Consider the following 26379-nt stretch of genomic DNA (forward strand, 5'->3'; position numbering starts at 1 on the left):
AATCTACCCTCTATTTTAACAGTTTATGTAATACAATGATCAGTCTCTCTAAGCATGTTTATGAATACAATATTGAAAAAAAAACAACCCTCTCCAAATGACCCCTACCAACCAAAATTGTAAAGTCTCCCTGTACAATTAGCCTTCTTAGAGCCTCACATTATGCCCTGAAGATCAACAAACTTGATCTCTGTCAGATCAAGAGAGGAAACATATTGCAAAGTCATGAGCCTTCCCTTGAGAAGACCCTGCTTCAAGTGATGCCTGATCTCAACTGCTAGGATTCAGCGTGTGAAGAGAAATGATCTCTTAAGTAAGCAGGACACATCATCGAGGTCTTTCTATAGCAAAGGTAGCACAATTAATTGTTTGCAGAGATGAATTGGAACAAACACAATCTCTGGAGCGAGCATAGATATAATGTGCTTTTGCATGCAAAATTCAAAGTAGCCAAACAGTCAGATATCTGGGCTTTCCCAATGTTTTTCTGGTATATTCCACGTAGTAATCTGTTCTGGAGATAGCAAAGGTATGGGTGACTGAGGAAGTTTGCAACTGAAAGGAAAGGTTACAACCACCTGCCCCTGCATCGATTGCAGGGTGTAGGAGAGAATCACTCTCTGCCACTGCTGCTGATGGAATATTCGGAAGCAGCTGAGGATCCAGGAGCACTCCTGGCCTATGTCATTAGTTGATGATGAAAGATATTCATAGTGTCTGATCAGGCAGTTTATAGCACTCACACTCTCCCTCACCTTTCTTATCCAGCTGTCATTGACCTCTGGTCTCCCCTATTCTTAACAAACCATCCCTTGACTCCCGATGCCTTTCTATCTACTATTATATTTCTATACTTCCCCTCATCTACAAAATAGTTGAATGTGCATTCTGTAATCAATGCATTGATTTCCTCTCCTGCAACTCTGTTTTGGATCCCTTCCAGTCTGGGATCTGGAATTTTTACTCTATTGAAATTGCTCTTTTTGGTTTCTAATGACCCCCTCCTGGCCAAATTTCAGGGCCTCTACTCTATACGTAGGCTTGGCAGAATTCCATTTTTATTTTTTATAATTTGGATGGATAATATCAGTTTATTTTAAGCATTTTTATTTAAATTCACAACTGAAGGAAATCTTGGGGGGGGGATCAATTATTTAATGACACTCTGATAAGCTCTCAAGCATTGTTTTTCTTACTTTGCCTATCTGTAAATTTAAAATATTATTGATGGAAATATATTTGTGTGTGTGTGTGTGTGTATACGATGAAATCAGTGTTTACTGACGTTTACCAGTAAAAATCTAATCTTTCCAAACCTATCTATAGTTTCTTCCTTCACCTCTCTGCTGCTTTTGATCCTTCTTGAAATCTTATCCTTTCTGGGCTTTCCGGATACTGTCCTCTGCTGGATTTCTTCCTACCTCTGGACTTCTTCAGTATCTCCTTCCGTGGAGCCACTTCCTCCCCACTCCCCCTCTTGTTGAGATTTCCTAGGGCTGTGTCCTTGGCCTTTTACTGTTTTCACTTTACACTTCATCTCTTGGTGATCTCATCAGCTCAAATGGCTTCAGCTGTGATTTCCGTGCTGATGACTCACAAAGCTATCTCTCCGCCACCAGGTAGTTTTCTTCCATCCTGTCCCACCTCCCTTTCTGTCTCTCTGATATCTCCTCTTGAATATCTTGTCATCTTAAATTGAACATGGCCGAAACTGAACTCTTCCTCTTCCCAAACCTCCTCCCCTGCCCTATACATCTAACTCATTCCAGTCCATCTGCTTCTTCCTCAACACATCCAAGATCTTCTCTCCACCACCACAGCCTTAACTCTTGTTCAGAACTTCAGCATTGTTCCACCTTGATTACTGCAACATTCTCCTCTCTGCATTCCCAAATAATACATCGTTCCCTGTCAGTCCATACTATTGCTGCCACTTCCTTGGGTGCTGTTTTGATCATGTAAGTCCCTTTTTTTAATCTCTCCATTTGCTTCCCATCTGATATCAAGGTAAACTTCTTGTTACTATTGCCAAAGCTCTACATAACTGTCCATTCCTGATTTACTCTCTTTGTCAAGCTGTGTGTTGTCACCTTGTCCTCTCTGCTCTTCCGACGTTCCCAGCCTAGTGTGCCCATTTGTCATATTTTTGCACAGTCTCCTCCATGGCTTCTTGCATGCAGTCCCCTATGTATGGTGTGACTTCCCTGATCTCATCCACCAGGCCCCTACTTGTTAGTCTGTTTTAAAGACCCATTTCTAACCTGCTGCCTATAGTGAATTATATTGATTATGGTATTACTTGTATATAAGCTGACTGTTTTTGTTCCTTTTGCCCTGACTACCTCAGATTGGGGACTGTCCTTAAGTATTTGCTAAAATGCCTAACACATAATAGTGCTACCGCAAATAGATCATTTGCCTATAAAATTATATCTATGCTACAGAATTCTATATTATGTTCTTTAGGATGCTTAAAACTTACAGAAAAGTTGCCAGTTTTTATTAAATACTGTAGGATTTTCCCAGTAAGTTAAATTTGTTGTGATTTATTAGAGATGTGAGAAAATATTAAATGAGCCAAGTGAAGCCCTGTGTTGTTAGGAATGTTGCTGAAGAATATTATCCAGGCTGCTAAGCTGTTACAACTGCTCAGTGCTTCTATTCTTGGAGCTCCTGTGTTATTAGCACTAGCAGAGAATGCAGCCCACTAATTCAGCAGACCTTGATGTTACTCATAAAAAAAGACCACAGGCACAGTTCAGTTCAAGGCACTCAGCCAGGTTTATTGCCCTCAAGGCACAGTACTAGCACCCTGGCTCCGTGATTACAGGTATGCTAACACATGAGTGCCCCGTGGCAAGGAGTGACTCAGTCAGCAGCAGACTTTCTGCTTTCTCCTAGGCCACACAAAGGGTTAAGGTGAGGTACCCCAACATCTATAGACTGAAACAAAAAATTAACACGTTATGTTTTTCATGACATCTACTTGTTACCTCCCCTTCTACCTTGCTCCAGATGTCTCAGGCAAAACATCCCTATGCATCACTTCTGACATACCCTCTTATCTGGTGTTAGGTCAGGATGAATCTGGGCTAATCTTCTGGAATATGTTCACACACATACTGTGTATCTGTTGTTTCTTAGCAGTGTCTCTGTTTTAGCCATGCTAGCAGTGCCCTTGCGAAGTTCATGTGTCAGACAGTGAACTTGTAAGCATCTGCTTTAATAGATGGCCTGATGTTGGTTATTGGCATGGCCTGACTTTGCTGACTATGGTTTAGGCCTTAGGTCTTCCTCCAGGCCCAGTGTTCCAGGCTCTCTCTCTCTCTCCTACACTCTGCTGTAATGCAACTGAAATTAGTGAGTGTTACAAAGGAGCAAAATATTCTGAAGACCTGTACATAAAATTAACACACAACTAAAATGGTTCATGTTTTCATTTTGCTAATCCAGGGATGGAATGTGTGCAAAGCGCTTCAGTTCCTTTAATACTGTCTTTCCTCTCATACTGTGATACCTTGGTAACATCTTTGACTCTCTTCTTCCTCTCCATAATCTCTCTACTTACATACCCCAGTATATAGTCTTTCAGACAGAGATATAGCAGGACAGAATAGACGTAATTATTCAAACATATATTGTAAATCAGTGGTTCTCAAACTTTTTACTGGTGACCCCTTTCACATAGCAAGCCTCTGAGTGCGACCCCCTTCCCCTTTATAAATTAAAAGCACTTTTTTATATATTTAACACTATTATAAAAGCGAGGTTTGGGGTGGAGGCTGACAGCTCGCGACCCCTGAAGGGTCCCGACCCCCACTTTGAGAACCCCTGTTGTAAATAGAGCTGGTCAAACAGATTTTTTTGAGTGTCAGAGTGGTAGCCGTGTTAGTCTGTATCAGCAAAAACAACGAGGAGTCCTTGTGGCACTTTAGAGACTAACAAATTTGTTTGGGCATACGCTTTCGTGGGCTAAAACCCACTTCATCAGATGCATGAAGTGAAAAATACAGAAAGCAGTATAAATATTACAGCACATGAAAAGATGGGAGTTGGCTTACCAAGTGGGGGATCAGTGCTAACGAGGCTAATTCAATTAAGGTGAAAGTGGCCTATTCTCAACAGTTCACAAGAAGGGGTGAATATCAAAGAAGGAAAATTACTTTTGTAGTGCTAATAAGGCCAATGCAATCAAGGTGGACGTCACCAATTTCCAACAGTTGACAAGAAGGTGTGAGTATCAGCAGAGGGGAAAATTACTTTTTGTAGTGACCCATCCATTCCCAGTCTTTATTCAGGCCTAATCTGATGGTGTCCAGTTTGCAAATTAATTCCAGTTCTGCAGATTTTTTCGGTTTGCTGGAAGTTCCAAAAAATCAGAAAAAAACCTTGTGTTGAACCAAAAGCGAAAATTCCTAATAGTTTTGGTGAATTAAAAAAGTCAACACATTTTACTTTTGGTCAAACAAAATATTTTTTTACCCAAAATGAAATTTTTCATTTTGTGTCTGGGCATTTTTAAAATAAAAACAAAGAAAATAAGGGGCTAGATTCACAAAACTGCTAGAGGCAAAGGTGGAGTTGTGAGGAGGAGAAGGAAGCCGGGTGGGTGGTGATCATGGTTTCCTTATAACCTTTATCTCAGTGGTAGGGCACTTTCCTGCATCATGGGAGACCCAAGTTGAGATCCCTGCTCCACATCCGGCAGAAGGGGGAATTGAACTGTGATTTCCCACTTCCCAGGTGAGTGCCCTATAAAAAGTTTATGCAAAAAATATGGCTTAGTTCTAACTGTAAAGATTATTTTCTCTTTTGCTAAAGTTCTCTAATCTAAATCTCTTTTATAATCCTGAACTCGGGGTGTACACTATAGACCCCTTCAAGAAAAAATAAAAAATAAAACAAAGATAGAAAATGTGAGGGAAGATATGAGTGCATATAATTAAATTACTATAGGTATTTTGTGTAGGGACAGAAATTCTCTCTTCCAACTACTCCTTTTACTGCAACGGTAGATTTCCCCTTTAAGGCCACAATTCAGCAAATCACTTAAGAATGTGCATGAGTCCTATTGACATCAATGTGACAAACACATGTTTAGGTGCTGTCCTGAATAGGGATGCTTCCTTTAACTGGAGCCTAAATCAGTCAGCCAAAGGAGAAGCATCTACTGTCCAGTCACTTAGGGCTTGTTTATATGAACACTTACTTCAGGGCAAGCTGGGGTGAAAATCTACTTTTTACAAACCTGCTGCCATTCACAAAATATTTCATAATATGCTTTGATTTGTCCCACTTTGAAATAGAAGTAGATTCAAGCGCACTACAGAACTTTTAGCACATGGCGGCAAGGTTCATGTGGACAGTTAGTACAGAGCAGGATAGGTTTACATCCCAGTTTTCTGTGAAATTAGTGCTCATATGGACAAGCCCTTAGTTCGACCCTTTTGTTCATACATTTCGTACATTGTAACCTGTTTAGTGTGATCATGTCACACAGAATGCATTAAACTTGCATGTAGTTGAAATGCCATTTCAGCTTCTCTAGGAAAATAGGGTAGGCATTGGCATTAGAAACAGAAGTTCACATGCTACCCCAAAAAATCAGAAAATAGAAAAAGACCTCTCCCATAGACTCACTTGTGGGGATTTGTGTCAACAACTACAGCTGTAGTTGTCATCAGAATGGAAAAGCAAATATTGTATTTGTGATATAATATGTTCCACTGTACAAACAATGGCTGGAATTGATCAGACACTTGGCAAAGATTCAAAATATCCAGGTACTGTTTATCCAGAGACTAAAGCTGTCTAAGATCAAAATGCAACTGAAAAAGAAAAGTTGAATTCCTTATAAATAATAGGAAAATATTCTTAGTCTGATGGATAATTTAGTATATATTTTTAATAGCTAAAGTCCATTACTCTTGGTCGTGATGAAACACAGAGGTAATTGATAATAATAAAAGGTTTTTATTGCAGATTGTGTATGTTTATGCTCTACTATATTAGAATATGAAAACTGGTCTTGTGGAGACTTCAGAGTTTTGTATGAAAAAATTAATATGAATATATTCAAGCTGCAGTGGGGGAGGTTTAGATTGGATATTAGGAAAAACTTTTTCACTAAGAGGGTGGTGAAACACTGGAATGCGTTACCTAGGGAGGTGGTAGAATCTCCTTCCTTAGAGGTTTTTAAGGTCAGGCTTGACAAAGCCCTGGCTGGGATGATTTAACTGGGAATTGGTCCTGCTTTGAGCAGGGGGTTGGACTAGATGACCTTCTGGGGTCCCTTCCAACCCTGATATTCTATGATTCTATGATTTAATTGTATGTTCCTCTTCTGAAAATGTTGGGAACTGCTGTTTTTGTGGTGCTTTCTACTGTACTTTTTCAGCAGCTGGATTTCTGCTTATCCATACTTCAGGAAGGGCTGAACAAAAAAATAAAAATCTCTTCAGATCATACTTGGTGTCTGCCAAGATTTTAGCAAAGCATATGAAACTCCCCTCCATGGAAAATGTACATTTTCCCTACATAAGTCTTGGGCTGGGATCATTTGTATAACGAAGAGAATCAAACTCATTCAAACACACAGCAAAATCCTCCCAGACATACAGATTTAGGGCCCTGTTCAGAAAGATCAGTTAAGCATATACTGAAATCTATACCTATTCAGGACAACCCTTAGCACATTCTTAACTTTAAGCATATACTTAAGTGTTGCCTTGAATAGGGATGCTTTCTTGAATCAGTGTCTAGATCTGCTGCTGTCACTCCTTTTATTTCTTGCTTTTTCAGATATACTGCTGCCATGTGAATCTAGCCTTCTAGAAAAGTTTTCCAGCCGAACAGCAGCAGCAGCAAAGATATGAATTCACCCTGCCCCATTCTAGTTCTATTCTGTATAAGTTTTTGTATTACATTCATCACCATAGTACATTAAACATGACTGCACATCTTTCATGTGTGATATGTTCTTCTTATCCTCTCCCAGAGAGAGAAGCAAATGGAGTGTCTTGTTTTGGTAGGGGTGGGTTTTTTGGTTAAATGTACCTGTTGTCTTGTGTTTATATTAGAGAAGGCAAGGAAATGTACCTTCCACTTGGAGCAGAATGTGGTGATGTTTCTGAGAGCTCTTAGTTGCTGGGAGAATTCATTCCACAGTCTCAGACCACTTCCAGAGAAGATCCTCCCCCCCACCCCCCCAGACAAGCTTTACTCTTGTTGTTCAGAGTTCCATTGTGCCAGAGTTCCATGGTTGACCACAGCCTTTGTCCCAGAGCTTTAAACGGTCTATGGGAAACCAGCGTAGGAAATGGAGGACAGGTGTGATGTGCTCATGGTAGCCTGTGTTGCTGAGGAGAGACTCTGCAGCTTTTTGTACTAGTCAGAGTTTCCTAAGCACTGTAGGTTTCATGCCCTGGTATATCACATTGCTGTAGTCTAACCAAGAGGTGATTGGCATGAATAACTGAGGGCAAGTCTTCATCTGCCAGTATAGGAAAGAGTTTTCTAGTCAAGCGGAGGTGGTAGAAGGCATTACTCATGGCTGTTGTGAGAGCTTATCACATGTCTATGACATGTGAACTCTTCTTCCCTGGAAATCTGTCGATGCTGGATACTTTAGTCCAAGCTGTCTATGATCCCTGAGCAAGTTCATAGAAAAGCTAGCCAAAGGCCAACTAAAAGTTCATCTAACTGAAACCAATATACTAGACCCAGCACAATCTGGATTTAGGCCAGGACCCAGAATTGAAATGGCTTTAGCAGCACTGATGGATGGTGTCCTCCAGGCAATGGATAGAAGACAAACATCTATTCTCATCCTACAGGATCTCTCTGCAGTGTGTGACACTGTTTACCATGATATACTGCTGTCTTTCCTGAGAGGCGGGAGGAGTCCAGAGTCATGTCCTAAATGGTTTGAGTCCTTCCTGGAGGGATGCACCCAAAGAGTAGTGATGGGAAACTGCACATCCACCACTAGACCCCTCATCTGTGAGTTCCACAAAGATCAGTTCTCTCTCGGTCCTTTTCAACATCTACATGCAGCCAGTAGGTGAATTGGTCAGATACAATAGACTGAAATGCCAGCAATATTCAGATGACACATCACTCTACCAATACTTCACCACATCTGACCACACCTCCACCACCAAGATGGCCTAGTGCTTGGATGAGATCAGCTCATGGGTGAAGAACAGCTGTCTAAAGATGAACCTGAGTAAAACAGAGGTTAGGCAGAGGAAAACATTTTGAGGAGTTGGCAGCCATGGCAGTCTCCCTTGATTGATCACATTCACAATTGGTCAATTCAGTCTGTAATCTAGAAGTACTTTTGGATTATTTGTGGATGCTGAGCTCTTATTGCAATGGCTGTGAGTAATGCTTTCTACCATCTCCAGTTGGCTAGAAGACGCTGTCCTCAGTTATTCATGTCTTTGTCACCTCTCGGCTGGAGTACACCAGTGCACCTTGGGATGAAACTTTCAGCACCTAGGGAACTCCAACTAGTATAAAACAGTGCAGGGCATCTCCTCAGCAATACAGGCTACCATGAGCACATCACACCAATTCTCAGTTCTTTATGCTGTCTTCCCATAAAATTTCAAATTCAGTTCAGATTTTCAGTCCTTATCTTCAAAGTATCTGTAGCGTAGATTGCCTAAAATTAACTTGTCTGAAATACAGTTTTCCAGGTTATTTGTTAAACGTACACAATGTTTGCTATAAATACTATTGATTGGTATTACAGTAATGCTATTTTACATTCCCACATTGTTCTAGGTGTCACAATTACAGGGTCAGTTGCACCTTTTTCCCCTCCCCTCTGGTTTCTCCGAGTGCACCGCCTCTGGTGTCAGGCCTCTCTACCTTTACCTCTTGCTTGAAATCCTGTGGTTTTCCCACTCTGAAACTGGGCCCTGGGCTATTCTGTGTAACAACTGTGCTTATCCTAGCAAGTTGGATTGGCTTCAGCCCCTGCTGTGTTCTGCTGTTTTGGAGCTATGACCATTGTTCAATAGAGTGATCAACCAGCCTTCTTAAACCAAAGTATTGTTTAATTTTAAAAGTAAGAACAAACCATAACAGGAGAGAGTGTTTTGAAACAATAACAAATCTATATGCATGTCTATTTTAAATAAAGGCTGATCATCCCTCTGATGATAGCCTAAGAAGGCCTTAATTTCTTTAATCACCCTTAATCTCTGAGGTCTGTATCAGTCTGTTTCCCTTTCTCTCTATCCCTATCTCACCATCTGCTTGAAGGAGTATCCTTTTAAGTCTAATTGGGGTCTTTGTTTTCTTGGGTTTGCAAGCTTGGACTCCCCACCCTCTTGACAAACTAGTCTGGTGAGTTTATCAGGGGTGGGAGGTAGAACATCAGAGACTGATTCTTTCATCGTCCCTTAAGTATTGGAAGGTGGGTGGCTATCTGAAGCCATTGTACTCTTTCCTGCCTACACACAGTCAGTTTCTCTTTGAATTAACCCCATATATTAATACAATAAAACCTCTTTTACAACAATGAGGCAAACATGTATAACAAATTATTACAGAGTAGCCCCACTTCCATCATAGTAGGTATGCTACAAACATATATGAGAGAGAAAAAGAACAGGAGTACTTGTGGCACCTTAGAGACAGACAAATTTATTTGAGCATAAGCTTTCGTGGGGTACAGCCCACTTCATTAGATGCATAGAATGGAACATATAGTAAGAAAATATAGATAGATAGATACAGAGAACATGAAAAAGTGGAGTAAGAAGCTAATTAATTATTTGAGCTATTATCAGCAGGAGAAAAAATCTTTTGTAGTAATAATCAAAACGGCCCATTTAGACAGTTTACAAGAAGGTATGAGGATACTTAACATGGGGAAATAGATTCAATATGTGTAATGACCCAGCCACTCCCAGTCTCTATTCAAACCCAAGTTAATGGTATCTAGTTTGCATGTTAATTCAAGCTCAGCAGTTTCTCTTTGGAGTCTGTTTTTGAAGCTTTTCTGTTGCAAAATTGCCACCTTTAAATCTATTACTGAGTGGCCAGAGAAGTTGAAGTGTTCTACCAGTTTTTGAATGTTATGATTCCTGATGTCAGATTTGTGTCCATTTATTCTTTTGCATAGAAACTATCTGGTTTGGCCAATGTACGTGGCAGAGGGGCATTGCTGGCACATGATGGCATATATCACATTGGTAGATGTGCAGGTGAACAAGCCCCTGATGACATGGTTAATATGATTAGGTCCTATGATGGTGTCACTTGAATAAATATGTGGACAGAGTTGACATTGGGCTTTGTTGCAAGGAGTCTCCAGGAATTAAAGATTAATTAAAAATGAAACCTGCATGTATATGTCCAACCAAAATTAGCAACCCTAATACCAATGCAAATTCCTAGTGCAGACCAGGCCTATTCCTCCTTGCCCACTTGTGGAAGGTGGGGCACAGTGGTTCTGCAGAGCCTGCTTCCTCTGTTTGCAGAAGCCACAAGGTAGTCAGAAGGAGGTTTATGCCCCCCCTACTTCCTTGCACCAGCACGATCTGGCCCTATATTGGTCAGATAAAGAGTGGATAGGGAAACAGACACAGAGGTTGAAATAATTGACCCTGCTGGGCTATCTTAGTCAAGTGGCAGAGCTTGGAATTAGAGTCCAGGTCTCCTGAGTCTGCTGCCAGTGCACTCGCCACTTTACTATGCTGCCCTTCATTGTGCCTACATTAGTGTTGCTTTGAGAGCCTTGTTTTTCTTTTCCTAACTTGTGTTTAAATGCTTTAACATAGTGTGTGTGCAAATGCACAAAATTATGTTCACCATGCTCTTTAAGTCAACTAGCTTAATCTTGGGAGTAATAGTTTGTTTCCCCACATCCCCATTTTAAGTATTTCTTTGGGAAGTTTGTGTTATAACAAATTGACAGTTTTAGACAGTAGGTTGTCAAAGAAATCGCATGTGAAATATTTGAACATCTTTTAAAACTAGTGCATGCTGTTTTTTCCGCTTTCTCCATGAGCTGTAACTTAAAAATGTGTTTGTATAATACTGTGATAAAAACACTAGAATAAAGTCCCTGGCACCACTTAATGGCATTTGCACAGATATGCAGATATTTGCATTCTAGGTTTACATAGGCCATATGAAACGTTATTGGTGAAGAGTGTAAAAATTCTCTGGGAAAGTGTAAGATGTTTATATTTTACATTCCAGTTTCCTTTTTGTACATTCAGTACGAAACTGATCTGTTTGAAGCTATACCTAATGAGGAAGTAATCTTCATCTTTCTAATATCATCCTTCATACTTCTATATAGAAATGGAATGTAGTTGAGAATTATACAAAAAATTCAGCTAGCAAGGAAATGCTAAATTACTTACGCTTAAAATCTGCTTTTCTATATTGTTCAAATTAAATAAATTTTCCATACACAAGGTTTTCCTTTGTTACTCACTAGCTGTTTCTTCACTGCTTTTGAAGTAATAAGCTTACTATTTAATATTCAGAGTCTGATAAAATTTTCTCTTATTCTGGTAAGTGTGAGTTCTGCTATCTCCAGTAAAAGAGCTTCTAAGATTTTTCCACTTGAGCATATAGCTTCCAGGTTCTTAAACCAGACATCTGCTCATCACGGGGAGAATCTTGTGTCTTGACAGGTGTGAATTGGCACTGTTATCAGCAGACCTACATGCTGGAAGCTTGTGATGTGAAGTGCAGGTGGAGACTAAAAGTGCTTTTCCTGGTTCTCACACAGCAATACGTGGGCCTGCATTTCTGTAGACAGTTCAGTTTGTCAAAGTGTGTAAAATGCTTTTTGGAGGCAGAAGTCTGTGGCTGATTTTTCTCTCCCTTTTGGCCTGCATGCCTCTGAAGTGCATAACTCACATTTGGAAACTTGCACAACATTTTGTTTGACATTGTGGCTGTTAAAACAGGAGTGATTGAGAGCTAGAGTTCTGGATAACTCATTTTCTATCTATCTATATTCCCCTATTGTTGCATCTGAATATAAAGGCTGTGTAGATATGTGGTAACTTGAACCTGTAACTGAAGAGTCAAGTTGTCTAAGGTATTTGGAACTGCATAAAACAACCACTTGAAAATAGACACATTTTTTCTTTGCAAATCTGAACATGTAATTATAGTCTAATTTCTTTCAATGCATAACTCTTAAATGTTTGTACATCTCATTTAAAAAAATTAGTAAGAGTTGTCTGAACTGTCCTCTGTATTTAATTTAAAGCACTATTGTGACACTTAGAGCTCCTTGGGGTGTATAAGGGAGACCAAGAGGATGAGTAGTACACTTCCATTTGTGGACTGCCAGTTTGTGGAGTTGGAGGTTCTTCTTCAAGTGCTGTCCCTGTGGGTGCTCCATTTTAGGAGTTTGTGTGCCTCTATGCTCGTAGTCAGAGACTTTTGGTAGCAGTGCCTTGCTGGGTTGCACATGCGTGGTCCCTGTCTTGTGCTGCTTTAGGCAGTTAACTGATGCTGTGCAACCAAAACCGACTCAGTTCCTTCTCTACCACCCTCGGCTACAGAGTCGGAGCAGTCAGCAGCGCCTCACTACTTAGTAGTTAATTAGTTTAAGAGTTAGTTACCTAGTTTCCTCATTAGCAGCTATTTACATTGTTTCCCTTTTTCTTTTATACCTGTCATCTAGTTTATAACAAAACCAAACCCTTTTTCCTTTTACTTTCCTTTTGAACTACTGGCTGGGGAGAAGTTTCAGTTGAACCTTCGAATACACAGCTGCTCTGAGGGTGAAAGCCCACCCTGACAGGAATGCCTGGTTTCCCGGGCTTTAAACGCTGTCTCAACTGCAAGCTTGCTACACCTGTCTCAGGCGGCCACGATCAGTGTGTTCGCTGCCTCTGCGAAACGCACACGACTCAGACGTGCCAGCACTGCCTAAGCTCACTGCTAGGACAAGAAGAACTAGAGATTTGCAGTTAAAGCTCCTCCTTATGGAGAAGTCTCTCAAACCTGCATCTGAGCCCGGAGCCCTCCTGGTGAAACTTCTCTGACCACGGCTTCTGACCCTCCTCAACCATGCATCTGAGCAACCTGCCAAAAAACTGTCAAAAAGGCAGGCACTGTGTCCCCAGTGCAGGAATTGGCCAAGAAGTGCTGTTCTGTGAGCAGACACTCAGCACCGGCACCGACTGCACTGTCAGCACCGGTTATAGACACAGCAGGACCACCCGGCACCGCTGGTACCGCTAGAGCCAGAGACGCTAGAAGAGCCGGCTCTGACAGAGGCACTAAGGGGAAATCTAAGCCTCATGCCTCAGCACGGCCAATGTCAAAGCTGCGATCCGCATGCAACGGCGTGGCACCGGGACAAACGGTGGCTCCTTCAAAGGCATGCTCGGTGTGCACAGCAGCGCAGCCTTCAGTGCCAGCTTATACACAGCAGCTCCCAGCACCGACAATGATACCGTCTCGGGGCCAATCAAACAGACCTCGCAGCAGTTTCTCAGCCACAAGGGTCTCTTAGTCGGTTCTGCCCCTGACTCCCCTATCATCGGCACCAACGCGAATATGTCATGCTTGGCACCGAGTCGCCTCATATCTCTAATACAATCCACTCCTCCCTATTCGAGTGAAGAGGAGGATGAGAGTGAGGAAGGACAAGGAGATCTCCCTCCACAATCTCCTCTCTACCATGAACCGACTAACTCAGGACCCCCTCAGGGGACATATGACACTGATCCCACGTATTTTCAATGGTACGACCAGCCCTGGGGGCCCGCATGCTTCCCCCAACCCAGTGGGCATATTGGAACCCGTGGATGGCATACCCCATACAACAGGGACTGTCTGCCACATCCAGACCCGGCACACAGCAGACACCTGCAACTTCAGTGCCTGGACCTTTGATGGCAGCAAGGGAACTGGGGGAAGATGAGGAAGAACCCCCAATCCTGGAAGGGGCACTACCTACCCATTTGCCATCACTGTCCACAGATGATACCATAATGCTTCCTCCCCCTAATATAGGGGACGATTTCAGACTATTTCAGGATCTATTTCAAAGGGTGGCTAGCTCCCCGTGGAGCTCGAGGAGGAGGAGGTCCAAGGGATACAACACAAACTTGAGGAGGTCCAAGGGATACAACACAAACTAGTGGACATTTTGCATACATCTGCTTCATCAAAAATTGCTCTGCCCATGAACGATGCGCTGATGACCCTGTCAAAACCATTTGGCAGAACCCTGCAACTGCTCCTCCAACCTGCAAGAGGTGTGACCAAAAATATTATGTACCAGCCAAGAGCACAAAGTTCCTCTTTTCACATCCAGCGCCCAATTCCCTAGTGGTGGATGCAGTCCAGGAACTTGATAGGCAACAATAGCCCAAAACCACATCTCACGACAAACAGTGAAAAAGACTTGGTCTTTTTGGTCACAAGTCTTATTCCTCGGCTACACTACACCTCCGTATAGCCAACTATGAAACATTACTGGCAAAATATGACTATATTAACTACACAAAAATGTCTGAATTGACTGATTTTATTTCCAAGGACAAGAGAGAACAATTCACAGCACTTGTATCAGAGGCACAACTCATCAGCCCTACAAGCCACACTTGATTCTGCGGACACAGCTGCAAGTTCAGTGGCGAAGGCTGTCGTGATGAGAAGGGCCTCATGGCTCCATCTCTCCAGCTTCCCTAAAGAGGTGCAATCCACGGTTTAGGATTTGCCATTTGAGGGTCCCAAACTCTTTGACAAGAAGACAGATGACTCTCTCCACTTGCTCAAGGATTCACGAACAACACTTTGTTCCTTGGGAATCTATACACCCAAACCCAGGAAAAAACAGAGAAATTATGTATCCCAACGCTATTGCAGGACCATGTATGTGCAACAACAGCAGTGATTTGAGTCACAGGCCCACAAACACAGGCTCCCGAGGGAACACCAATCCACTTCTTCAGTAGCTGCGTCCCAACCATCAACCTCCAGACAACAAATCTGAAGCCTTGGTCGAGGGCACGAGAACCCCAGGTCTATCTGTGCTGGTGACACCATCTTCCACCACTCCCCATCCTCCCTCCCTGTCCCTCTTCAGGGTTCCCTCTCACGAGTCTGTACTGTGCCAGGAGGTAAGCCACCTCATGCGGCTAGGAGCAGCAGAACCCGTTCAAACAGAACAAGAGGGAGAGGATTTTATTCCCACTATTTTCTACCAAAGAAAAAGTTTGGGATGAAACCAAGGATGGAGACCAATACTTGATCTACGACGACTCAACAAGTTTGTCAAAACACAACTGTTCAGTATGGTCACGCTAGGCACCATAATCCCAGCTCTAGAAAGAGGGGATTGGTTCTCGGCCCTCGACCTCCGGGATGCGTATTTTCATGTAACAATACACCCCTCTCATCTCCGATTTCTGTTTTACTATTGGACAGGACCACTTCCAATACAAGACCCTTCCCTTCGGAATCTCTACTGCCCCTTGAGTGTTTTCAAAGGTACTGGCTGTGGTTGCAGCAAACCTGCGCAGAAATGCAATTATGATATTCCCGTCCTTGGATGACTGCCTGCTAAAAACGTCAACACGGCAGGCAGCAATAAAAGCCACCGACAGACGGTAACCCTCTTCATGAGATTGGGCCTCCAAATAAATACCAAAAAGTGCACCCTCACTCCAGTGCAGGAGTTGGAGTTCATTGGGGCCCATCTCAATTCTACGGAGGCCGTAGCCTCTCTACCAAAGCAACAGTTTCTCACTCTCACTAGTCTCATATCCACGGCACGAAACAGTCCACAGATATCAGCCAGGACTTGCCTACAAATTCTTGGTCACATGGCAGCCACAACCTTTGTCATCAGACATGCCATATTAAACATGCGTTGCCTGCAAGTATTGCTCCATATGAATTATGTCCCACACAGACACAGCATAAACAAATGCTGGACAAAATAAAGGACTCCCTACTCTGATGGACACAACCAGCGAACACAGGGGTGTCTTTCTTTCAGAAGACAGGTATGCACAGGGGTGCCCTTCCTTCAGAAGACGCCGACACTAACCATCACTACAGACGCCTCACTTTTGGGATGGGGGAGGCACACAAGCATTCGCATTCTATCGAGGGCCACTGGTCTCCTACAGAATCCCTTCTACATATAAATCTATTAGAACTACGAGCTGTCCGCAGTGCCTGCTCCCACTTCCTACCACTCATCAAAGACAAGGCCATTCAGATCCTTACGGACAACATAGACTGTATGTTTTATATAAACAGACAAGGGGGAGCACGATCACACTTCCTATGCATGGAAGCCATAAAACTCTGGCAATGGTGCATCAGACACAATATCCACATCTCCGCGTCTTACCTACCTGGATGCCAGAACATCACAGCAAATGCCTTAAGCAGGCGTTTTTCTCAGGACCATGAGTGGGAGCTTGACAACAGAGTACTTCTACACATATTTCAACAGTGGGGGTTCCCGACAATAGACCTCTTTGCAACCACACAAAATACCAAATGCCCCCAATTTTGCTCCAGGGCAGGTCTTGGCATACAGTTCTTAGGCGACGCATTCCTCTTCGAGTGGAACACTCCCCTCCTATATGCCTTCCCTGCCATCCCTCTCCTGACATGAGTGATCCACAAGATCAGGCAGGATGGGGCCACAGTAATCCTAATGGCCCCCGCATGGACTTGCCAATTATGGTAGCCATCCTGAGAAGGTAAGGATATCTATCCATCGATCACACTCCAACTTTGGCCTCATCTGTTGTCCCAGGACGCAGGTCGTGTTCTGCATGTGGGCCTGCAAAAACTCCATCTCAGAGCATGGCTCCTCCATGGCTCACAGGATCTGAGATGACCTGCTCGGAAGAGGTACAAAACATATTATTAAATAGTCATAGAGCAACTACCTGTTGCACGTACATGCTCAAGTGACGGCAATTTGAAGCCTGGTGCCAACAAAAACAGATGGCATCCATCTCGCTCTCATTACCCTCAATATTAGATTACCTATTAGAGCTTAAAAGGTCAGGTGTCTCCATGAGTTCAATAAAAGTCCACCTATCCACCATCACAGCCTTTCACCCCAAGGTGAATCAACATTCTGTCTTTGCTCACCCGCTAATCAAACATTTCCTCAAAGGACTCAACAACGTCTACCCTGAGCTACGTGAGCCAACTACACCATGGGACCTCATCCTGGTTCTTCATGCCCTCACCCGTTCCCCATTTGAACCCATGGCGACATGCTCACTACTACACCTTTCCATGAAAGTGGCATTCTTTGTGGCAGCTACATCTGCCAGACGAGTAGGAGAGCTGGGGGCCCTCATGGCAGATCCCCCATACATGGCCTTTTTTAAAGATAAAGTACTCCTGAGACCACACCCCAAGTTTTTACCAAAAGTTGTCTCAGTTTTCCACCTTAACCAACCCATTTACCTACCGGCATTCTACCCGAAACCCCACACAGATAGAACGCAGTCCACGCTTCATACTCTCGATGTACAGAGGGCATTAGCCTTTTACATAGAACAAGGCCATTTCGTAAATCACCCAGACTGTTCATATCCATCACCAAACGTTCCAAAGGGAGTGCTATATCTAAACAAGGACTCTCCAAGTGGATCTCTGGTTGCAAAACAAAAAACAAGCCTGTGCTATCATCAGTGTGCCCGCCAACCCCCCAAGGGGATTCGCATGCATTCCACCGGAACCCTGTCAGCCTCCATGGCTTTCCTGAACAATGTACCCATCACTGACATTTGTAGAGGTGCTACCTGGGCCTCAGCCCATACCTTTACACAGCACTACGCGTTAGAGCAACAGGCAACATCTGATACCTCGTTCGGACTCTCTCTACTGTCATCTGTCACGACTGCCCACATATCTATTCAGGGGACACCATCACAGGGCCTAATAACATCAGCCACACTATCAGAGGCTCGTTCACCTGCACATCCACCAATGTGATCTATGCCATCATGTGCCAGCAATGCCCCTCTGCCATGTACATTGGTCAAACTGGACAGTCTCTACGTAAAAGAATAAATGGACACAAATCAGATGTCAAGAATTATAACATTCATAAACCAGTCGGAGAACACTTCAATCTCTCTGGTCACGCAATCACAGACATGAAGGTCGCTATCTTAAAACAAAAAAACTTCAAATCCAGACTCCAGCGAGAAACTGCTGAATTGGAATTCATTTGCAAATTGGATACTATTAATTTAGGCTTAAATAGAGACTGGGAGTGGCTAAGTCATTATGCAAGGTAGCCTGTTTCCTCTTGTTTTTTCCTACCCCCCCCACCCCCAGATGTTCTGGTTTAACTTGGATTTAAACCTGGAGAATGGTCAGTTTAGATGAGCTATTACCAGCAGGAGAGTGAGTTTGTGTGTGTATGGGGGTGGGGGGGATGTGAGAAAACCTTGATCTATGCAGGAAATAGCCCGACTTGATTATGTAAAGAGTTGTCACTTTGGATGGGCTAGCACCAGCAGGAGAGTGAATTTGTGTGGGGGGGTGGAGGGTGAGAAAACCTGGATTTGTGCTGGAAATGGCCCACCTGTTGATCACTTTAGATAAGCTATTACCAGCAGGACAGTGGGGTGGGAGGAGGTATTGTTTCATGATTTCTGTGTGTATATAAAGCCTGCTGCAGTTTCCACGGTAAACATCTGATGAAGTGAGCTGTAGCTCACGAAAGCTCATGCTCAAATAAATTGGTTAGTCTCTAAGGTGCCACAAGTACTCCTTTTCTTTTTGCGAATACAGACTAACACGGCTGTTCCTCTGAAACCAGACTTCAACTCTGAAGCCCCCTCCTTCCACCAGAGGACACTGCTCTGAAGTCACCTAAAATGGAGCACTCACAGGGACAGCACTCGAAGAAGAAGAAAATGTTACTCACCTTGTGCAGTAACTGAGATTCTTCAAGATGTGTGTCCCTGTGGGTGCTCCGCTACGCTCCCTCCCCCCCTCTACTTCGGAGTTTCTTACTCAGCCTCTCCAGTAGAGAAGGAACAGAGTGGGTTTTTGTCGCACAGCGTCAGTTAACTGCCTGAAGCAGCAGGAGATGGGACCACAAATGTGCGACCCAAATGGGCACTGCTACCTTAAATCTCCAGCTATGGGCACAGGGGCGCATCAACACCTAAAACGGAGCACTCACAGGGACACACATCTCTAAGAACCTCAGTTACTGCACAAGGTGAGTAACCTTCTCTTAAGGTCTGAAGTGTGTCAGCTGCTCACCAGAGTATAATGTGGCCAATCTGCAGCTCTGTGCAACTGCTGAGGCAGTATATTAAAACTCCAGTGCGGTGCCAGAGCCACACCCAGGCAAACCCACTCTCAACCATGCACATAAAATCCATTTTCAGTGCTTTGTGTGCAACTGCAAAAATGATGTAGGTAGAAACCACAGTGAAATTGGGATGGATTTTTGTTTTTTTCCATTATTAGCTCTTGCCTAGGTACTGATGGTATTAACTTCATAATTATTCCAGTATTCAGGTTTTTTGGTTGTAGATGAGTTTGTGTAATGCTCCTAAGTGAACAAAGCAAGAAAAAAAGACCATTTTCTTGGGCAAAAAGTAAGAGAGGAGGTCACTTGCCAAAATCACAAAAGTGGCAAATGAGATTTTGCAAAAAATTCAAGTGAAGACTAAACTTTTAAAACATTGAATTTTGTGATTGAAATTTGCAAGGTTCTTAGGATTTTTGCAGTTTTAATATTAAGTGTTTTGCTACCTTAACTCTAGACCTCCCTATCATGCTTGCCTATATTTTTATTACATGTAATTTCAAGACAAAAAAGGAAGCTAGAACAAACAGTTTACTGGACATTTTCAGAAGTCCAGAAAATAGATGCAATCCATGCTTTGGTTTGTTCTAGTCAGTGGGGTAAAAAAGGTATCGCAGAAACAGAGTTAATAAAAAACAGTTTATTTTTTATTTAAATCAGATTTTAATTTAAATTAAATGCATTTTTATTTAAAATTTAATTTTAAATTATGACAAGTTACATTAAAGACCTAAACTTACTATAACAAATTCATTTAAATTTAAAAAAATAAGTAGGACATTTTTGTTGCCAAAGTTTTAAAGAAAGTTAAACCATTGAACTGATGGAAGTCACTGGCTAAGCCACCTGGAACTAGAATTTGTTTAAGGGCTAACCCAGCCTTTGACAGCCTTTTGCAGGTAGAAAGAATGTTTCCTTCATTTCAGTTTATTCAACTAGTTCATCGCAATGACTTGTTCATTCAAAGTTTAAGAAACCAATTGGGAGTTGAAAAAGCAAGGAAAGCTTATTTTTCCACTTCCAATTTGTGAATAAAAACTAAATGAGGATGACATCTACTATGCTATATACCGTGCAATGTACAGTTATACAGTAATAAAATCTCCCTACTCCTACTTGATATTTCCCTTTTTATACAACTAAGGATCATTTGTTCTGTTAGCCAGCACCTCACACTGGGAGTTCAAGTTGAGTTTTTTATCCACTCTGACCTCTAATTCCTTTTTTCAGTCACTGCTTTCCAAATTAGTCCCATCCTATGAGTATGACCTTCATTCTTTTGTAGATGTATTACCTTGTTTGCGGAGCATACAATTATCTGACTTCAGGAAATCATAACAAACACAATAGTATGCCTCCCTAGCGATACAAGTTACAGCAAACACATCAAACCTGTCCTCTGCTTCTGACATTGGCTCTCTGTAATGGGGTGAAACCTCTTGAGCACCACTTGGTGGCTGGGTGTGATTCTGCAGTCCTTTTCCCGGCTCCTGGAGCCTTCTGTAGGCTGTCAACTTAGCTTGGCAGGTCTTCAGTGGCTTGGCCCTCTGGCCTCATCACACATTCAAAATTAACTGCTTTTGGGGTAGCAAAGAGTCCAAAAAAGACTGTCTGCCTGCCCTCACCAGGGTCTTCAGCCTCAGCTCTGTGCCTTTTAAATTCAGCCCTTTGCTCGATTTTCAAAGTAAGCCTTGTCCCCTTCTTGGGGTTTACACCATTTTACTATTGGCTAGTGGTGGAACCTGGGCCCATCCATTACTCTGGGTTTCAACTCAGGGACCCTATAAAAAGCAGCTGCATCCCATTCTCTTTGATTCGTTGCCTCTAGTTCCCTGGAGCTCTTCCTGCCTTGCCTCTTTATCTTCACCCCTTACCACAGGGTTGTAGTTTGCGGATGATACTAAACTGGGAGGAGTGGTAGATACGCCGGAGGGGAGGGATAGGATACAGAAGGACCTAGACAAATTGGAGGATTGGGCTAAAAGAAATCTGATGAGGTTCAATAAGGGTAAGTGCAGGGTCCTGCACTTAGGAAGGAAGAACCCAATGCACCGCTACAGACTAGGGACCGAATGGCTAGGCAGCAGTTCTGCGGAAAAGGACCTAGGGGTGACAGTGGACGAGAAGCTGGATATGAGTCAGCAGTGTGCCCTTGTTGCCAAGAAGGCCAATGGCATTTTGGGATGTATAAGTAGGGGCATAGCGAGCAGATCGAGGGACGTGATCGTTCCCCTCTATTCGACATTGGTGAGGCCTCATCTGGAGTACTGTGTCCAGTTTTGGGCCCCACACTACTAGAAGGATGTGGATAAATTGGAGAGAGTCCAGCGAAGGGCAACAAAAATGATTAGGGGTCTAGAACACATGACTTATGAGGAGAGGCTGAGGGAGCTGGGATTGTTTAGCCTGCAGAAGAGAAGAATGAGGGGGGATTTGATAGCTGCTTTCAACTACCTGAAAGAGGGTTTCAAAGAGGATGGCTCTAGACTGTTCTCAATGGTAGCAGATGACAGAACGAGGAGTAATGGTCTCAAGTTGCAGTGGGGGAGGTTTAGATTGGATATTAGGAAAAACTTTTTCACTAAGAGGGTGGTGAAACACTGGAATGCGTTACCTAGGGAGGTGGTAGAATCTCCTTCCTTAGAGGTTTTTAAGGTCAGGCTTGACAAAGCCCTGGCTGGGATAATTTAACTGGGAATTGGTCCTGCTTCGAGCAGGGGGTTGGACTAGATGACCTTCAGGGGTCCCTTCCAACCCTAATATTCTATGATTCTATGATACGATTCTCAGGTCTTCTCTCTCCCAGTGTAAGCAAATGCAGCCAGAATCAAAATCTACTTATCCCTCAAGGTCCTTTGTCCAGAAAGGAGAACATAAGAATGACCATACTGGGTCAGACGAAAGGTCCATCCAGCCCAGTATCCTGTCTAGTGACAGTGGCAAATGCCAGGTGCCCCAGAGGGAGTGAACCTAACAGGTAATGATCAAGTGATCTCTCTCCTGCCATCCATCTCCACCCTCTGACAAACAGAGGCTAGGGACACCATTCCTTACCCATCCTGGCTAATAGCCATTAATGGACTTAACCTCCATGAATTTATCTAGTTCTCTTTTAAACCCTGTTATAGTCCTAGCCTTCACAACCTCCTCAGGCAAGGAGTTCCACAGGTTGACTGTGTGCTGAGTGAAGAACTTCCTTTTATTTGTTTTAAACCTTCTACCCATTCATTTCATTTGGTGGCCCCTAGTTCTTATATTATGGGTACGAGTAAATAACTTTTCCTTATTCACTTTTTCCACACTACTCATGATTTTATATACCTCTGTCATATCCCCCTTCAGTCTCCTCTTTTCCAAGCTGAAAAGCCCTAGCCTCTTTAATCTCTCTTCATATGGGACCCGTTCCAAACCCCTAATCATTTTAGTTGCCCTTTTCTGAACCTTTTCTAAGCACCCTTATTTCCCAGCTGGGAACTGACCTGCTTAGGCCTGCAGCTCCTTTTATCTGAACCTGCTGGGCTCTCATTGGCTGCTTCTGTGAGGCGTTTCTAGGCAGGCCTGGAGGACTCACTTTCGCTGCTCCTTTCCTGGGGCAGGGTTTTATAGGACTGTGGGCCATCCTGTAGGGAACCGTAAAGGCCAGGTACATCCTGTCACACTTCCTTGATGATGTACAACATCATATCATATTCAACTTTGCTATTCTCATCTTCAAGGGATTTAGTGGTCAGGGCCTGGGATCCCTAAAAGCTTAGCTGAAGCTCTGGTACAAAGACCACTGTTGACATTTTCACTTTGACACAGTAGAATTGTCTACTGCAAGGGTATAGCTCAACTGTGCAGGAGACAGCGCTTTCTTGGGGGCTACTCCCAGACTTACGGAACAAACTTGCTAAGGATTTGAGAACTACTAAAACATTACGGTTTTCTATTCTAAGTGCACTGTAATACTTGGCCCTGCCTTTACTAAGAAAAACCTATAGCGCTTCGTACATAAATATACAGTTAAAGTAGTTAAATCCTTGTACAATTTTCCCTTTGCTAAAAGGGAGGGAGAAAGAAGATATTACTTAATACGCTACTGGCAGCTTGTGATGGGGTTCATTCACTGCAAAGGGTGCCTCCTTGTGGCCACATCTCGGGATCATCTCTACTCAGTTCTGACATCCTCTTCCTCACACCATGGCCCCTCTCTCTCCAGAACTTGGGGTGCTCCTTCTTCGTAACTCAGCCCTTTTGCCAGATCACTATAGTCCTCCCTTTCCAGGGTAGCAAAGTCTTTCTGGACCAACTGTCTGGTTGGTGTCTCCAATGCTCTTGTGCCACTTCCCAGTGGCTGGTAGGGGAACCAGGCCTGCCCTCTGAACTGGGTTCCAGCCCAGGGACCCTATAACAAGCAGCCAAGGTCAGCACGGTCCTACCCATTACTGCTGTTTCCCTGGGCTTCTTCTTACTTAGTGCTTTTAGGCTTCCTTTTCCCCCAACTTCTCTGGGATTTACCCTTCTTCTAGGGATAGAAGCCTGGGGCTTTTTCTCCCTCCTGGGTTTTCACCTCCACTCTGCTCCCTGGAGTGACTGCAGACTCTCTCCTGCAGCCCCCTTCTGCTGCAAACTTCCTGGCTTTAAAATCCATCCTACTTAAGCCCAGCTGAGCCTCTTGTTCATTTAAGCCTGGTTTTCCTCAGGCCCACATTAACCCTTTATCACTCAGGTATCTTTTGCAGGCATACAGCAATGCTACACTGAGTTGATCAGACTTAAATACAGGGTATGGATTCAGGGTATATTGTATATCCATGTTACATAGAAACCCTCTCCCTTTATATACAGTTACACATTTAATTGCATTTACTGTACAGTGTATTACACATTTTAGGGTTGGCTTGGTTACTTTGTAGGAACCAATCTCTGTACAGCATGCTCTGTCCACGCACTGTCCATGTTCATCAACTCTTTACCTGTTTTCCCAACTTATCTTGTCCATTGTTATCTTGTAAGTGGTTCTCTGGGTGTTCTTTTCCCTTAGCTTAGCTGCATAAATATTATTAGGTGCCCTGTGCTGTTTGGAGGAGCAGAAAATACAGGGAAGAAAAAACATCACCCCTGGAATCCTAGTTCTACTACCTACCACACAGCCCCCTGGCAACAGTTGGGTGTTGCTTGTGTGTATGGGCTGAGTGAAAGGTTAGAAATATTTAAGAGCATAAGAAGGCCATACAGATTCAGATCAATGGTCCATCTAGGCCACTATCCTGCCTCTGAGTGTGGCTGGTGCCACGTGCTTCAGAGGGAATGAACGCAACAGTGCAATTATCAAGTGATCCATCCCCTGTTGTCCAGTCCTAGCTCCAGGCTGTTGGGGGTTTAGGGGATACCCAGAGCATGGAGTTGTATTCTTCCCTCCCCCATCTTGGCTAATAGCCATTGATGGACCCATCCTCCATGAACTCATCTAATTCTTTTTTGAACCCAGTTATACTTTTGGCCTTCACAACATCCCATGGCCACAAGTTCCACAGTTTGACTGTGCATTGTGTGAAGAAATACTTCCCTTTGTTTTTTTTAAACCTGCTGCCTATTAATTTCAGCAGGTGACCCCTAGTTCATGTGTTATGTGAAGGGATATGTAATACTTCTCCATACCATTCATGATTTTCATATCACCACTCAGTTGTGTCTTTTCCAAGATGAACAGTTTCATACACTTTTTAATCTCTCCTCATGTGGAATCTGTCTCATCCACCTAATCATTTTTGTTGTCCTTCTTTGCACTTTTCTAATTGTAGTATAATTTACTAAACATTATGTTTAAAATATTTAGTGTCTGAATCAATAGGTTCAATGTAGGCAGATTGTTTCAGACCTTCATTGTCAAGATAACTGAGCTCCGTGCAATTCAGTGTGTGGAACATTAAAAATAGGATCACTCTTGGCTGTGGATGTATTTATGTTGAAAAGCCCATGATGCATTTTGTAGGAGTAAGGTTTGCCCAAGTTACTGTTACTGTTAAAAAAGTAACTCCCTCCATATTGTGCAGCATCTTGTGTACTTTTTGGCTATGGTCTTTCATCCCAGAGGCATCTGAAGTTCCTTAATACTCTCTGTGTGTAATTAAGTGCTTACTTTTATGTTGGACCTTTAATCATTATGATAGTATTTTAGCACATGCTACACAGTGAATCAGAAGGGAGGCTTTATTGGGATATCTCTCCAGAAAATGTCCTAGCCTAATGACAGTGAATGGTAATGACTGGTACTTGGAGAGAGCAAAGATTTACAGAGTCGTTGTCATGGAATTAGGGCCTTTATAACTGCAAAAACAACGAGGAGTCCGGTGGCACCTTAAAGACTAACAGATTTATTTGGGCATAAGCTTTCATGGGTAAAAAACCACTTCTTCACATGCATGGAGTGAAAATTACAGATACAAGCATAAATATACTGGCACATAAAGCTTATGCCCAAATAGGGTGACCAGATAGCAAGTGTGAAAAATCGGGACAGAGGGTGGGGGGTAATAGAAGCCTATATAAGAAAAAGCCCCAAATATGAGGGCTGTTCCTATACGATCAGGACATCTGGTCACCTTATGCCCAAATAAATCTGTTGGTCTTTAAGGTGCCACCAGACTCCTTGTTGTTTTTGTGGATACAGGCTAGCATGGCTACCCCTCTGATACTTGATTTATAACTGCAGTGATTGATGTTTTAGAAATGCCCGCGGTAGATATTACTCTTATCTGTCCATTTCTGTGTTTCCCTCTAATGGTATTTCAGTTAAGTTTAGTGTCCTTTCCTTACATCGGAACTCAAAGACAATATTTCAACTTTGTTTTATTTTTAAAGATTGTTTATCTTCCTTTTAAAAAGTTGTAAATAGTGAAACAGTGTTTTGGTGTATTTTCTAGGAACTAGCCAGCTGTGGATGGAATAAGAAAGAAAAACACATCCTCGCCCCTAATATTGTTGCCTTTACAAGGAGGTTTAATCAGGTAAATAATCTAATTAGATTTACAGAATTAACACTGCCCACCTGAATTTAACAAGGATTGAATTTGTTACTT

The 26379-nt window shown here is 42.9% G+C and overlaps 1 protein-coding gene across 12 annotated transcripts in view; it reads left to right on the forward strand.

Annotated features, from left to right (window-relative positions):
• The window catches only part of RALGPS1 (Ral GEF with PH domain and SH3 binding motif 1), a 400445-nt gene that overhangs the window by 73347 nt on the left and 300719 nt on the right, over positions 1-26379 (forward strand). For all 12 annotated transcript variants that reach the window (XR_012155323.2, XM_073315016.2, XM_073315015.2 and 9 more), the window contains one exon: positions 26224-26307. Coding sequence is in view for 11 of the 12 variants with exons in the window: in XM_073315016.2 (XP_073171117.2) it covers positions 26224-26307 (84 nt within the window). In the remaining variant the exon portion in view is untranslated. The remainder of the gene's footprint in view (positions 1-26223; positions 26308-26379) is intronic.

This window comes from Lepidochelys kempii, chromosome 16 (genome assembly GCF_965140285.1).
Source record: "Lepidochelys kempii isolate rLepKem1 chromosome 16, rLepKem1.hap1, whole genome shotgun sequence".
Taxonomy (NCBI): Eukaryota; Metazoa; Chordata; order Testudines; family Cheloniidae; genus Lepidochelys; species Lepidochelys kempii.